The 16,290-nt window shown below is 39.6% G+C and overlaps 1 protein-coding gene across 1 annotated transcript; it reads left to right on the top strand.

Annotated features, from left to right (window-relative positions):
• The first annotated feature begins 3,372 nt into the window (after positions 1 to 3,372).
• On the top strand, positions 3,373 to 16,261 carry abhd2b (abhydrolase domain containing 2, acylglycerol lipase b). The gene is made up of 11 exons (XM_063904278.1): positions 3,373 to 3,673; positions 4,070 to 4,144; positions 5,390 to 5,619; positions 7,564 to 7,739; positions 8,357 to 8,524; positions 9,108 to 9,291; positions 9,592 to 9,684; positions 10,025 to 10,126; positions 10,225 to 10,294; positions 10,942 to 11,026; positions 13,886 to 16,261. The coding sequence occupies exons 3-11, from the start codon at positions 5,408 to 5,410 to the stop codon at positions 14,110 to 14,112; spliced, it is 1,317 nt and encodes a 438-aa protein (XP_063760348.1). The 5' UTR covers positions 3,373 to 3,673; positions 4,070 to 4,144; positions 5,390 to 5,407; the 3' UTR covers positions 14,113 to 16,261.
• Positions 16,262 to 16,290: the final 29 nt, after the last annotated feature.

The raw sequence follows: 16,290 nt of genomic DNA, 5'->3' as shown, positions 1-16,290 counted from the left end.
TCACATCAAAGCTAAATCTCAAGCTAAATGGGGCGATACCAAGCTCCTATATATTCCCACTCATTAGTGTGATGAACAGTAGGTCAAACAGAAGGTGAATATACTGTAAGATAGGAACTGAAGGACTATATGACCCGTACTGATGAGATGTGAAATTAAAAAAGAAATGAAAGTGCATATTTCCCTTTATTAGGTCAAACATATGTTCTTTCTGTCCTACAAATACCATGTGAGTTTAAATGTGGAAGGTTATTTGAGGTGTTTCCGAGGCAAGGACATGCTGGGAAATTTAAAGCAGCACTATCATCACAGTAAAGCTTTTTGAGTATACAAATGTTGTGATGGAAAATGAGTTATCAGGAGTTGGTTGAATGACAGATGAACTATAGTATCCTTTAAGCAAGTTTATTGAAAATACAGCAAGTGCCGTTTTCAGCTAATCACATTCGTTATTTTGTACTCTGCATTAAGAGATGTGTTATATAATCCATCAACTGTATACTCTAACTAAATATCATGAATGTTTAACCATCAAAATCGTGTTCTCGTGCAACATAGTTATGACACTTTCCACTGGGTTTTAGGGGCTGACAGTGATCTGCATGATCAGCACTTTAAGTTATGGCACCACTAAGGTTTGACCAGGGGGGGAGGTGCACTTCCCCCCTGGACACCCCTATCAGGTCTCATTTGCATTATACGGGAAGGCACTGTTTGATGAGATCAGAAATCAAAAGTTTGACAATTCCTAACTTTCATGTTAACATCTTTTTGTGTATAGCCTATTAAATGACACTGGCATGGACAGTGGCTTCAACCCTGTGAAAAATAGTTAGGGGTGCCACAGAGTGCAAGTCCAGGTGGAGATATTGCATTTACCTTTTTGAGGCTGGATTACTAAAAAAGGTTGATTTGCCACAGGCCCTCAGGGGAGCACAAGCGCAACTGATTCATGGTTTCTCAGTAAAATTGGATTATCATTTGTTTGTATTGTTCAAAATAATATATCAAAATGTGTGTGGAGAGAGTGGCAGACACATGGGTTCAATAAGGGCCCACAGATCATGTTTTAACCCGGGTAACCACAGCAGATTAATTGAACCCTGTCGCACTCCTGTCAAGTTTCTTTCAGCAATCCAATAAAAACTTTTAAGAACGAAATAAAGTTGTGTTGGACGCAGCCTGAGGTCTTTTCCTTTAATCTTTTTGCAATGCATTTTTAATTTAAACCACATGAATGTATGTATGTTATTATCCCAGCATCCCAGACATGCATTCTTCCTGTCCCTGAAACATTTGACATGACCAAATTCCGGTTTAAGGGCATCATAAAACAGCTGGCGATAACCGCCACGTGCCAAAAATGGTCTCTTGATGCAAGTCAGCAAAAATGGAAGGATAAGAGATATATTCCTATCCTGTGGCACATAAAATGCCAAAGCTTTCAGCATGTTAAAGTGTGCTTCAGCACTTAAACCCCTCTTCTTCTTGGACTGAGAAAAAGAGAGTCAGCAAAATCCTTAAACTGTGAAACTCAACAGGCAGGGAATGGCTTTATCCGTGCAGTCATGGAACCATAAGAGGAGTCATGTGTGCTGCGGGCTGGTTGACGCAAAGCAGCCGTCAAATGTGGTGAGCCTCCACCATGCAGCATCCTCTGATGTTCCCCTTCTGTCAGACAAAGCTTCTTCTCATGACTGACCCTCACTGAGTCTGAGGCACAGGGAGAAGTTGGATTGAGCTTCAATGTGACAGAAGCCTGTTTGATCCTAATCCTCAATGTGGAGCGCAGAATAATCCTGTACACTCAAACCTTGTGAAGATGTGCTTTACCTAAAGAAGGGATTACTATAATTCATAAATCTATACCAGGTGTGTATCTGTGAATTTTCACTTCTGTTTTCCACATTAAGAGGAGATCAAGTCCTCTTTCACTTCTGTTTTCCATCTGGGAACACAAGTGAGGATTCACACACATGAACAACTTCACAATAACGAAGTGAAAATGATTTAGGAGGGGAATTTTACATTCCTGTGTTGTTAGTTCTTTGTAAGAAAAGCCGGAGTTCAATTTAAACCAAATGTTATACTTATAGCTCTGTTCCAAACCAACTGAGGGCAAAACATAAATGAGAATTTGGGATCTCTAAAGATATACTGCTTACATTTAGAGGTCATTCTGAATTGATTGGATGTCATAGAATCTGATAAAAAATTAAAATTAAGGAGAATCAAGTTCACGTGAAACACAAAATACGCTCTCAAAATGATGCTTTATTTATTGTAGGATATTTAGTGTATTTGAAATTCAAAATAATGAAATAAAAGGAATTAATACATTTGAAATAAAACATTTTAGAACTAAAAGCAAAAGCCACTTAAACCACTCACACCCTCCACCATTTCCATTGTATTATTTACACTTTTTTCAATAGATTTCTCTCTCATTCTTAATACATTTGAAATATGTAATATATATAATATTATGTTTCTTTAAGAATATGTACTTATAGTGTCATATTTCCTCATATAAACAATGCCATTGACACATTTTTTTAAAGATGCAATGAATTTTAGAGTGATCCTGCACAAATGATTTAGTCACCATGAATAAACATGAATGCTACTTATCACACTTTGCACCATAAGTGGATGGCGCTCTCTAGTGGTTGAAAACGCAATGAAGGAGAGTCTGACTCATCACACTGAAATTAAATGAATTACTATCCTGTAATCTGAGTTTCTCAGAATTACAAAACAGCTCTAACAATACAATAACAAAACAGGAATCTCTTTGAATTGCTGTTTTGTTTTGTCAATGCACATGACAATCGCCAGATGTATGTTTTTATCTGTTGTTGTGTCACTAAAAATCCGAGTAGGCTATATACGTTTATTTGAACATAATCAGACCCAATATTTTGACTATAAGTGTTTGAAATAATATCAATATTTTTATGGCTACATGAAATATGTTGATATCTGCTTGTCCTTGTAAAAAGCAAGCCTGCAATGAATAAAATAATAAAAGTAATAACACTAATCAAATAATAATAATGATAATAATAGTTGTAGGAGGCCAAATATCAATTTAAGTATATGAGGGGAAAATATGTCAAAAAAATATATTTTTGGACAACAAAACCAGTAAAGTTGGCCCAGATTAAAACCCAGATTTCTTTGATTTGTATTTATTTTAAGTGTATTGGTCCACTAATAGGAGGACATGGATTTGCCCAGTGTAATTCCCCCATGTAGTAATTATAAATGATGCTGCTTGGTTTCTCTGAAGTAGGAAGTAAGTTACACCGTTGTTTGGTATGCTGCCTTCAGGTGTTGTCCGATCATAACTTCGAAACGACGAATACGGAAGCTAAGGAAGGTAATGACTCAGAAATGGGGATCTGATTCATACTTAAACGGTTATATCTAACTACAGTGTTTTTAATCAACGTTAAAAAGCCCTATTAATGTAGAAAATACGCTAAATGGGTTATTTCTGTACTATTGGATGTTTATACGACTTTAAGTCAGAGCTTTATAAGTGCTCTTGAACGCGTCCTAGTTCCCTTGCTGGTCAGTCACTCCTCTGCTGTAAACAGACCGTGTGTAAAGGGACTAGACTCCGGCTGGATCCGACCAGAACCTGGACTGAAAACCACGAACAACGATGGTACGACCGGAAATATTCTCCGTTTACTTTTTAAAACATGAATATGTACTTTTAGTGAAGCCCATGTGGTGTTTGTGTTACTTTGACGCCTTCAGTCTCACCTCGACCTTCTTCAGGAACAGTTTTACCTGAGCGACAAAACAAAAGAGTCCAAGTATTAACCCAAGGACACTTTGTTTTGAGTCGTGTTTAAGCTAATTGGAGCTCAGCTGACTGTTTGTTTCATCTAGTTATATCATATTCTACTTGTTATCGTTCCGGTTTTGTCATTCATGCATTATAAATGGATCAAAATGGGATATAACGGCACATTTCATGCTGGTTTTGTATGTGTTTAGTGTAACCCCGTGTTGGTTTTCCCTAAGGCTCTGAAACCAGTATGTGTTTGCTTTCCAGCACTGAGAGAGCATCATCAGACAACCAGGAGGGACCACCACAGACACTGCATTTCCGTCAAAGTCAGATAACAAGGTGGGTAAAATCAATAGAGGGCTGGTTAAACATAGCAAACTATGTGAACAGAATAATTCATCAATGATTTTCCAATGGCAAATATCTGTATAAAGACTTTTACAAACACCCAGCTCTGATAAGTAGTGTTCAAGTACTGTTGGTACAATTTTGAGGTGTCTATTTTGAATTTATTACAGCTACTCCACAACCTTTTACTCTTTTTTTACATTTTAGAAGCCAACATTGTACTCTATACGCCATGTATTTTATGACGTCAGTCACTTTCCATATTGAAATTTATAGCAAACATAACAACAAAAGAAGTATGATGTATTTTTATAATTCAAGATAGATCTTTATTGATCCCTTTAGGGAAATGTACCAGCTACCCAGCAGACCAAGAATATAAATAACTTTAAATGATCTCCACTGTTGCCAGCTGCAACAATAAAGTTACGTATACATGAATCCATCATAAATATAAAGTAATATAATACACTTCTGCATAATGAGTACCCTTGTGACTTACATTTGCTGTTCATTTGTTTGTGTTTTACATTTGACTTTTATTACTGTTATTTCCAAGGACTATTTTCTAAACCATAGCTGTAATACTTTTACTTTAAGGAATACCTAACCCCCTAAAGTAAATTGTACATCTCACCCACTTCATGTGACCTCTAATATATGGAAAAAAAGGATATTATTCTCACAAGTTTCCACAATGAATGGAGAATCCAAGAAACACAAAAAAGTCTTTAAAAATTAGAGTAAATAAACTTTGATTTGGAGACAAAAACTATCAAAACCTTGAAGAATTCAGGGTCTCACAGGCTATCGTAGGAGGTGTACAATTGATCATTTTGGAGTTGGATTATTCATTGAAGTAAAATATCTGAGCACTTCTTCCACTTCAGCCAATACCTGATTTGTACGTGCCACGAGTCAATGTTTATTCATTCTGTCTCAGAAGGGAAGGTTTGGAGGGTCACAGATCTAAAAATCTACCGCTGACACCAGAGATTGATAGATTTGATATTTGAGGGAAAAAACCTAAAGATGGTAACTGAAGCACACATGCTAAGAAGGCAGAGCCCAAATCCTTCACAGTTATATTTCTAAAAATCTATTTCCTGTAGTATTCTGTTCAATCTCAGCCATTTAGACAATTAAACCAGAGTCATGTTACTGTCTCCATAACCCTCCACCTCCTGTAAGCTCTTAATAAGTGATGCAACTACTTTCCTAACATGCTGTGCATAGGTCCTCTCCCTGTGCACGATGACCACCCTGGAGGACGCTGACATGAACACCTTCGGCCCGGAGCTCCCAGCCATGTTTGATGGCATGAAGCTGGCAGCGGTGGCGACGGTCCTGTACATCATCGTGCGCTGTCTGAACCTGAAGAGCACCGCCTCGCCTCCTGACGTCACCTGCCAGGAGACACCCCTCAGCCGCTACCTGTTCAAAACCTGCCCCATGCTGACCAAAGAGTGAGTGTTAATTATTGTACCCTCGCAGTTTCGAGTGCTTCCGATGGACCTTGGATGGGAGCAGTGGATGACTAATTTTGAGAGTGTGTGTGTGTGTGTGTGTGTGTGTGTGTGTGTGTGTGTGTGTGTGTGTGTGTGTGTGTGTGTGTGTGTGTGTGTGTGTGTGTGTGTGTGTGTGTGTGTGTGTGTGTGTGTGTGTGTGTGTGTGTGTGTGTGTGTGTGTGTGTGAGATACCTTTTTGACATTTACATTTACACTAGCTAATCTTCGTTATCAGTAAAAGCCTTATGTCATACAAGCACAGACATTAAAGACTCAGACCTGAAACCCTGTGACACTGAGAACATGCAAGATGATTTTACTTTAAGAGGTCATTTTCACATACAGTGATAAGAAGGAGCTAAACAACAGCATGAAGCTAAACACAAATGGAGAGCAAAACAAGTAGACAAGACAAAAACATTCTTTAAGTCATCAAACTATACCAAATTTAACACAAAATATGTACAGGCAAGGCATCGTTCGCTACATAATAGCTGCTAACTGCTCCTAACACAAGGTTGGGTCTAATGTAGAATCCATTTTAAATTCCCAAATGCGATCAATAAACTATATCTTATCTTATCTTGGTAGACTAACTAGTTAGCTGATAGCAACTCTATGAGCTGACACCTGGAAAAAAATGTGGTGTAAAGAAACAAAAGTTTTTAGAGCTTTGTAAAATTTGAGGTTAATGAAATGTAGTTTTCACTCTTAAAGAGTTCTCCACCAGTTTAGAATTGAACTTAGACACATCTCCACTCATTCCTCCTTCTCATTTTTAAAATACTTGTAGTAGTAGTTGTTGTTGTAGTGGTACACAAAGCCACAGGAGAACTGATGTGTTACTAGGGAAGTACAATACCGCTCATGTGTTATCAGTTGTTAGCTTTGTGTTAAGGGTTACTGTCCCAACAGTCCAAGAAAGAAAGAGGCATACAAATGAAACACCAACAGGGCTGTTATGATCACCTTGAATCTAAACCAGTCTGACTCCATCTAGTCCTCAAAGAGAATTCAAACGACTATTGTGTCATGACCTTTATCTAGCAAACACACACTCAAACCCAGTGTAAACCCATTGCACATTCTTCCTTGTTACTTGTCGAAACTAGTCGCCTACATACCCCAACATGCAATTTGAGAGCTGTCAGTTAAGTGGGAGTTTAAGGAGTGGTGATGGTAAGCCTTCTAACTGTACACCAGATCTACAAATGTACCAACGTGTAGTGGTAAGCCCCAAGACACTCAAATGAAATGTAACTTTACGCAGCTCCCTCTGGATCTTTATGCAACCTTTCACAGTACTAGTGCTCCCAGACACCTGCAAACAGAAGTTGATGTGGACAAAGTTATGGAGTAACTCATCCAGTTTCTCCCCTACACTTGCAAAGATCTTTTTTCCTTTGTTTTTAGTGGAGGTTGCTGTGGGCGTTTAGTTTATCTACCCCGCAATGTGTTATACAGTACATGCTAATGTTATGCTCTTGATGAAAAACAAACTAAGGCTGCTTGCACATGGACAAGCAGTATGTTGCTCTTCCAGTTCATCCTGAAAACCTGGAACTGAAAGACCCAACACATCATTTTAAAGCTATGCTAAATATTGCAGACCGACTTATTCCTACACTACATGTGACAAAGGAGTCTAGAGTTAGTTGCATGATTTACTGGCTTTTAAATGACAAGTACAACCAGGCCATGTTCTCTATTAAAGAGTACAAACTCAATTAGGCACTGGAATGGTGCTTAAAATGACTGGCAGTGTCTGTAGCTCTGTCTGCCACCTCCTATAGTTGGAGAGGAATGCGTGCCGGGTCAGATGTGTGATAATCTTTTCTGAGACATCTTCAGGGTGGAGGTGACAGCTGTGATATGTAACATGGAGCTCATCCCTCTCCTCAGATACATTCCTCCCCTGCTGTGGGGAAAGAGCGGACACCTCCAGACGGCCCTGTACGGCAAGATGGGACGAATCAACACTCCTAAGCCATGTGGAGTCCGCAAGTTCCTCCCGATGCAGGACGGGGCCACAGCGAGCTTTGACCTCTTCGAAGCTCGTGCGGAGCACAGCACAGGAGGTCAGTGGCAACAACTGGTTTATCTAGGCAAGTGCTAAAGCAGCTGGCTTTGGATTCACTGCACATTAAGGATGTAATCACACAAGCAGGACTGCACAATTAAAAGATTTTTTTAATTAAAATTTCAATATGGAGTAGCCTTTTCATACCTTTTACATGCACTAAACCCCATATAACACACTACAGGAGGGGGAAAACTGAAAAAATATCCATAATTGGATCTATTTTTCAATTTCTATGCTTCAAAAATGGTAATTTCTGTAATATTACAAATCATATCTATGATGGTAATTACCAAATAATTCCCATTTGTTATTTTTTCCAAATCTTGCAGCCCTACACACAATGTCTGCTGATGAAAATGTTTCACTGCTAATTGTTATTATTTACCTGTATTTTTCCCTGAGTTTGGATTGTAAATACACAATGCTGAAGTGGCGAGCAGCCCATAGTACAGTGCAGAAAATACACTAATGAAATCCCTAGAGCAGAAAATTTGACACATTTCAGCAGGCATTTAAATCAACACACGCAGACACATGGCGCACTTTACGCCCACACATGACTCCACTTTGTGTCTCTGTTCCCGCCTGTTTGTCTGTGTGTGTGTTTGTCAGATGACATTACCATGGTAATCTGTCCTGGGATCGGTAACCATAGCGAGAAGAACTACATCCGGACATTTGTGGATTACTCCCAGCGGCAGGGATACCGCTGCGCCGTCCTTAACCACCTGGGAGCCCTGCCCGACATGGAGCTCACCTCGCCACGCATGTTCACCTACGGTAAAGAGGGAAACATCACATGGTAGACTCACAAGTTTAGTGTGATTATTTACAGTTCAAACCATAAAAGAGAAGTTTGGTTTATTGTGTAATTGGTGTCGGTTCATTAAGTTAAGGAGAACTGAAATTAAGGGGAAGCACAACATGGCAAAAGAGTCGGTAAAAGTTGTAACAAAGAAACACACAGAGTCGATCTTCGCTTGAATAGCACGGCGTTATCACAGCTCTTTTAATAAAACCACATTTCCTTAAAACTCATGTGGCCTTTTTTAATCTAATCTCATACACAAGGGTCTATTGGGGAAGTAACGGTATAGAAGTAAAGAAAGTTCTGTGCATTTTAGATACACCAGAGTTAAACAAATAAAGAGCTATCCTTCTTTTCATTTACTTTTGAAAAACAAACATTCAACTGTGGCTCATATGCCGAACTTCCTACTGTGGGAAATAAGGTACTAAAATGCTGTTGCGCAGAAACTTAATGGATGTTTGTGTCGCAGTTTCAGTCTTGGGTTCAGAAGCACAACGCTCCTAGTATTTATAACTTATCAGAGCTGTAAAAGAGTCCCTTCTTTCATTCCAGGTTGTACGTGGGAGTATGCGGCCATGGTGGGCTACATCAAAAAGGCGTTTCCTCAGACGCTGCTGGTGGTGGTGGGCTTCAGTCTGGGGGGGAACATCGTCTGTAAGTTCCTGGGAGAGAACCGATCCAACCAGGACCGAGTGGCCTGCTGCATCACTGTCTGCCAGGGCTACAGCGCCCTCAGGTTAGTAGAAATAAAGACAAACAATGTACAGAACCAAGCTTTTATTCACCACATCTATCCTGCATGTATCAGAGCTATGGGGTATGCATATAATATTAGTACCTCACTGTTACTACCAACTTCTTTACTATGCTGTACTGGTATACTGGAATGGTGCTCCAATCTTAGCCCTGAGACCTTTGGATACACATGATATGTTAACCTAAGGAGTGGTTATCTTGGAGCTTTTATTCTAAGCTCGCCAGGTGTTTTTCCTCCCATTGTGTATGCATGCAATAATACATTTGTGTGTTTGTGCAGGGCCCAGGAGACATTCCTTCAGTGGGATCAGTGCAGGAGGCTCTACAATTTCGTGTTGGCCGACAACATGAAGAAGCTCATCCTGAACCACAGGTGAGCAAACACAACAACAGATTGCTTTCAGCTGTATCAGAAATGAACAAAAATAAAGCCTGGATCTTGCTCTTATTTGAGAGTATTGGGTTGTTGATTGCAGTGTATTTATGCAGCAAGAAAGCTAGTGACAACACACCATGCACAACACTTTCTTGAATACGGTCAATTAGAGACAAGAATCATTCCTAGATGTCGGCCTTATGCCGATAAAATAGGCCCATAGTTTGAATGCCTTTAGCCATGACTCTCTAACATTGTTATACAGGGCTAACCAGCCACACAAGCTTTAGTTTCCTGGCCTGTTTGGTCTAAATACCTTTATTGTTTTGTCCAACAGGAGCACTTTGCTCAGACTGAAATCCAGCAACATTGGCGATGCGGACCTGGGCCTACTGTACGCAGCCACGTCTCTGATGCAGATCGATGACAGCATCATGAGGTTTGAGAGGATTTTAGATTTGGATTTTTTTATTCTAATACTCGCCAAGACATCTGCAGCTCTTAACTCTGTCACTGATCTTATCATTCACTTTACAGGAAATTCCACGGCTACAGCTCCTTGAAGGAGTACTACGAGAAAGAGAGCTGTGTGCACTACATGCACAAAGTGAGTGTGTAGAAGTTTGATACACTGCTAATTTACTACTTCTACTATTGTTGTTTTAACTCTGCAATGCATTCTGTGTCTAATTCTGTATTTCTAGTGCTGCTGCTACGACTATCACTTCCTTCACTGATTTATTTGTTGCTCATACTACTACCATAGACAGTTTAGAAAGGAGACTGCACTGAGAGTACATTTCCTGTATCTGTGTCACATGGGTTATGCTGGTGCCACGCCCCTTTTAGAGGCTGGTGGTCTGTTGGGAGAATGGGAGACTTTGACATGAGCACAGAATATGACCTATTCTTTTGTTGAAGTCAATTCTGGACCTTTTTTTTTACAAGCCAGATACCTTCACATGTCTAATTCTGACACTAAATTGGTCTTTACCCGACGGAAAAATCAGTAGGAAATGTACTTATTTTGTCGGTCTGTCAAGTCTGGCATCACAGAGTAATGTTATCAACTTAAAATACATATATGCATGAGACCGTGCGCACTTATTAAACTAACTTTTCTACTATAACAACTATTAGAGTCATTTATATCAAACTAACAAGGGCTAAAACTATGCAGTTCTTAAAGTTAAGCCAGAAATATTCGACAGAACTAGTAATTGATTCCTAATCTAGATGTGGTTTTGTCTGCAGGTCACTGTGCCTCTGCTCCTGGTAAACTCCTCAGACGACCCCCTCATTCATCAGTCTCTGCTGGATATTCCTCGCACACTCGCAGGTTTGTGTTAATAGCCAAAATGCATTTCTGCCACTGGGGATAGTTACAACAAAGAACTTCCATTCATACTCTCTGGTAACTATGGATAGCTACCAATTGCTACTGGGGGAAAACAAAAGCTCCGTTCTCTTCCTGTTTTATTTGGGATTAAAGCCTTCAGTTCCCAGGAGGTCATACAGAATTAAATAATAAAAGGGAGACTCATTGAGGTCAAATTGATATGTCGATGGTGATTTTATATAGCCATGGGATAGTGCAAACAACACTTTAGTGATAAGTTATCGTCGCCACTTAATTGCCAGCTTGACACAAAGCCATATTAAGCTCATTCTCAGTTCATATTTTCTCTACACCCTTTATTTTTCTCATACTCCCTGTGCTGCAGCACCACTTTCCACCCTCTGTCTGAAACCAGAGCTGCTCTGATTGGTTAGCTGGCTCTGTTATGATTTGTCAACCGCTTAGAGATGTCCCGCCCCTTAGCCTAACACGAACAATGGGTTGAAGCGCTAGCCAATTGAAGTGTTACGCAGTGATGTCATTACGTAACAGAAGTAAACAAAGGATCCAAATGCAAGCTTCAGGCGGGGTGGGGGGGAAGTGTGTGGGAGAGAAACGTGTGGGATATTGGCCATGCGTTCCATTAACATGCACAGAAATCAATAGAACACACTTAAGGAAAGGGAAAACCCCCCAAAAGCCTTTGAAAAAAGATATGTCACAAATTTCCCAACGGGGATTACTAGAGGTCCGTCTTATCTCATTTTATTGAAAGGAACATATGTTAAACAATAATTTTCCTACCTTATACAAACAATTCAGGAACTATGCGAGTGTTATCTGCTCCTGTACACATCTTTTTATAGAGTTAACTTAGCTGTTGCTATGACGCTCATGTTTTGTTTGTTTTCAGCGTTTCCTTGATAACGAATGACTTCAACAGGAAATCGTTGTCCTCACACAGACTCAGAGTCAGACTACATTAGAGCTTATGCTTCTTTGCTCTGCAGCTGTACACTGGAGCCGCAGTCTTAAGCGTTTATAAAGTCTTGTTGCTGATATCTGCTCAACACCACTCAGCCAAGACAGTCTTGTTGAATTTTTCAGGGCCATGTGATACGACTGGGCTGCTGGATTATATATATGTGGAGCAGTGTGTGTGTCTTGCCCCAGTAGTTCACATGCACGGGCCCCCATGCGTGTAAATCAGTGCGAGTAGTGACCTAAACCCTGACAAGAGAAATTCTAAACGAGTCCTCTACTTCTAGGAAATTTGGTCAGGAGTGATTGTTCTTCTCTGCATTTTCCCTTAATTGTTTGCCGTGACCCAGTTAAGGATTATCCATTCAAGTTCCAAACTTTTGTAATAAAACGTTATGGTCTTTTTATTTTATACTTAAAAACACATACCGAAAACCGACCAACACAAACACACACTGAATAAAAAAAGAGATATATATAAAGAAGTTGCCAGGAAAACATGGCTGTTTCAAATCAAGTCTATTAAATGATATGTGCACTTTATTAACCACCTGTTACTTAGTTAATTGATACTAATCATACATTCCAAATACTCATTTGCTTTCAGAGTTGTGATGTGTTTAATGCCAGTTCTTCTGGTTTTAGAAAGAAACACAAATTCCATTATTTTCTGATGACTAAATTCTCAGATTTAATTTCACAGTCTTGGCAATGTCAGTTTTGCCTTGCATTAACAAAAATAATCCAGCAGCTATGCCGGTAGAGGTGTCCAGGAAATAAGCATGCATTTGCCCCACAGGGAAACATTAGAAGTCAGTTTTCTAAAATGAGTTTTATAGATTTAATGTAATGTCTGCGGGATTCAATGTGGACATTTTGTTTATAAGGGGGTGCATTTTCTTGTTCTTGGCTACTTTGTTTATAGAAGACTCAGCTGAGGTTGAACTAACACTGTGTTGCTAACATGTATGCTTAGTCATTTAACACAGCCAAAATGATTTAAAAAAATGTTGAGGCTAAACATGTCTCTAATAAGTTATGAGAGTTAAGAAAGAACTATGTTAACATCTTTTGGATTTAATGATTATACTTTCCCCTTTAGACCTCTCAAACACATGAACGCACTGGATAAACACTGCCACTGTTTCTCCGAAACAGTACATTATAATAATAGAATAAAATAATAGGTGACCAAATAAAAATAAAAACCCACTGTGTAGTTGAGCTGCAGCATGTGCATGTGTGTGTGCATGTACAAAAAAAGTGTTAGGGTAGAAGAGAGGGTGTAGGTGGTGTAAAGTGTCCGAAAGGGAAAGGAGGGTAGCGTATTTCTGTGAACTGAAGACTTAAAGCTCTGTCAGCCGCCGCCACACAGCAGGAGATTAATTATTCACCTCCACATTGACCGGATCAGGGTGCCTTTAATCCCCAAATGGCTGGATAAAAACTAAAGGGGCACAAATTCAGTGTTAAAGGTTTACCAGCGCTGTCTGTGTCTGTAATGGTGTCAGTTTCCTCTTGCCTTCCTGTTGATGTTTTGTGATTGTGAAACACATCTTGTGCAAGGTGCACATTCGCATACAATGATTCTTAATATATAATAAAAAGTGGGTACGATATGAAATACAGAAAAGACCAATTGCATTCTGTGCTAATCAGGAAATGGATGATTTAAAAACACACCTGGGGTCACAGTATGAATTAGATGAAGCCTGCCAAACGAGTAGTTCCCTTCTACTGGTTTTCAATGTCAGGTTCAAATAGAAATGTCCATCCCAGTGTGTGCTGTAACATTTATTTTGGTTTGCTGTGATTCACCCGGCACCAGCTATGCACAGAGTATTTTTAATTTGATCTCACCCCTCTTTCCATCCGTAGAAAAGATGCCCAACGTGATATTTGCCCTCACTGAGCACGGAGGCCACCTGGGCTTCTTTGAGGGCGCCGTACTCTTCCCTCAGCCGCTCACCTGGATGGACAAAGTGATCGTGGAGTACACCAACGCCATCTGCCACTGGGAGAAGAACCTGCCGGCCTGCCAGCGGAGCAGCAACCGGGACTCTAACGCCTGCCTGCAGAGCACAGGGGAGACACTCAGCGGGTAACACACAGGAGATACAACACAAGACCAAAATCATGCAAACTCTCCTGTATTCGCTCTAACTTCAGTACTAATGGGAAATGTAGGAAGTCACTAAATGGATTAGAAGAGTTGAAGTGGAAAGGGTAAACGGAAACTCGCATAAGATACCTGCAAATGTAACACGACCCCGGGGATGAATTAGTCCTTCCTCTTGTTCCCAGTTAACCCCCGTTGTAACACGAGTTCCCCCTGTGCTGGTTTTTTGGCAGCTGCTGCTCCTTGAGGGTGATATAATTAGTGAGGGGAAACACACTGCAACCAGAGGGTGAAAATGACCTTTAACCTTCATGTAGAACGAAGAGAAATATGTGTTAATACATGAATAACTACTGAAACCGTTCCTAGATGCAAAATTATTCATAAGCTAGCACAACTAGAATGAATAATATCGTTTTTTAAAACTGGAAATGGATCTTAGACTGAAGCCTTAAACCCTTTAATATACTTGTTTGTAAAAAGCCTTCCAAAAGCTGTAGAGTTCACAACCTTCTTCTAAGTGCCTTAATATAAATGTGACTCTGCACCAGGCTTCTGGCTTCTCATGAATCATTGAGCTACCTCCGTTAAGCAGAAGTATGACGTGATTTATTGTTTACAGTGGTGATCTCCAGCTGTTGCTCAACAAAACATCTGTCGCATTTATAGTCAAACTGTAATTTCCTGTATACTGCGATCATCTCTTTTGTCTCCATTCTGAAGGGTTTGCTTTTTTTAATGCTGGACTATATCAAATAACACCCATTTGGTTAATATATATATGTACTTTGTCTCAATTTGACAACCGTTTTTTGCATTTCCATTGTGTGCAGTGGACCATCAGCTGGCCTTGTTGCGGCTGACCTTCAAAATAAAAGAATCAGGGTGTCAGGGTTTTTAAAAGAGCTTAAAAAAAGTCATATTTAAGTTTTTTTTTCCTGTTTTGTTTAATGAAAATGTGGGCCCTTATACAAACTAGCGTTTTGATTGTACTCCACACGTTGTATGGCTCCATGTCCGCTTGACCCATTCCATGAACTGCTGTAAAAGCACGAGGATGGCCCGACTGTATTACTTCCTAAATGCTGCTTAGTAAAGGTCCTTTTAAAGAATTTAGGACACCTGTTACTGAAATTCTTCATGACTGTTCTGGACAGAGCTAGGTCAACCTGTGTGTACCAACGCAGTGGACAGAAATAAGCAAAGAGTGAGCAAATGGGACAGAAACAGTAAGCGTATTAAATCAGAAATCCAAGTGGACTTTCCCTTTATGCACTTACCAAACAAAATGGACCAAAGCACTCTTCACTTTTCTAGAAAAAGCAGCTCAACTTTGTACTTTTTTTGATGCATTTTAAGCACATGTGGTTTCCTTAAAACAAAGTGTCTTTGGCTCAAAAACAATGGAGGTCTCATATTAGACGTTACGTTGAACAAGGGCTAATTTATACGTTACATAAGTGACTGAGGTTTTCCGGGTTGGTTTTAAGCTGCTTATTGCTACTTAACACATGGGTGGAGTTAGCCGAAGGACATAAATCAAGTTTTGGTTGCATTTTATCTCAGAAAACACATGAAAACTATCACACAGAAATCACCTATTGTATGTCTTGTGATTCACAATATTTCAATGTTAAAAATACTGGAAAAGGTCTCAAACGTGGACAAAATGGGAGGGGATTTCATGGAAGAAATCGTCTGTTTTTGGTTGTTTATTCTGGTCCTTTGGTGTGCATATTTGATGTTAGTCACAGTTTCCTGTTAGTAACATCCTGTCGCACACTGTGAACAAATGCAGCGAGCTCCACCCAAATGAATGCATGTCTTATTAATCAACATATAAATCATCAGACTAAAAACAACTGTAATTCTTTCTGTCCTTTTTTAAAACTGAATATAATCTGCAGCAGCGCCACTATTGTGTATATGTGCAATATATGTCCCGAACCTTTTTTGCTTGCACTTTACTGTCTTTACAGTTCCTATTTTTGTATTGTGGCACTATAGTATGATTCAGCAGATGGGTGTAAGGTTTATAATCTAATCTTAAAGTGTTTCGTTCTAATTTTCTGCACAGACATGACGCGTTAGTCATATTTGTAATAACACCCATTAATAAATATTTTTCACAAAGATTCCTTTTTTCTGTCTCTTTATTCGAACC

This window comes from Eleginops maclovinus, chromosome 2 (assembly GCF_036324505.1).
Source record: "Eleginops maclovinus isolate JMC-PN-2008 ecotype Puerto Natales chromosome 2, JC_Emac_rtc_rv5, whole genome shotgun sequence".
Taxonomy (NCBI): Eukaryota; Metazoa; Chordata; class Actinopteri; order Perciformes; family Eleginopidae; genus Eleginops; species Eleginops maclovinus.
The sequence above is the reverse complement of the archived record's forward strand: the minus strand, read 5'-3'. Positions and strand labels throughout refer to the sequence as shown.

Bases quoted from the DNA above. Each gene is read 5' to 3' on its own strand.
- abhd2b (XM_063904278.1), top strand. From the start codon at position 5,408: ATGACCACCCTGGAGGACGCTGACATGAACACCTTCGGCCCGGAGCTC. The intron at 7,740-8,356 runs GTCAGTGGCAAC...TGTGTTTGTCAG, and splicing joins TGCGGAGCACAGCACAGGAG to ATGACATTACCATGGTAATC. The intron at 10,127-10,224 runs GTTTGAGAGGAT...TTCACTTTACAG, and splicing joins ATCGATGACAGCATCATGAG to GAAATTCCACGGCTACAGCT.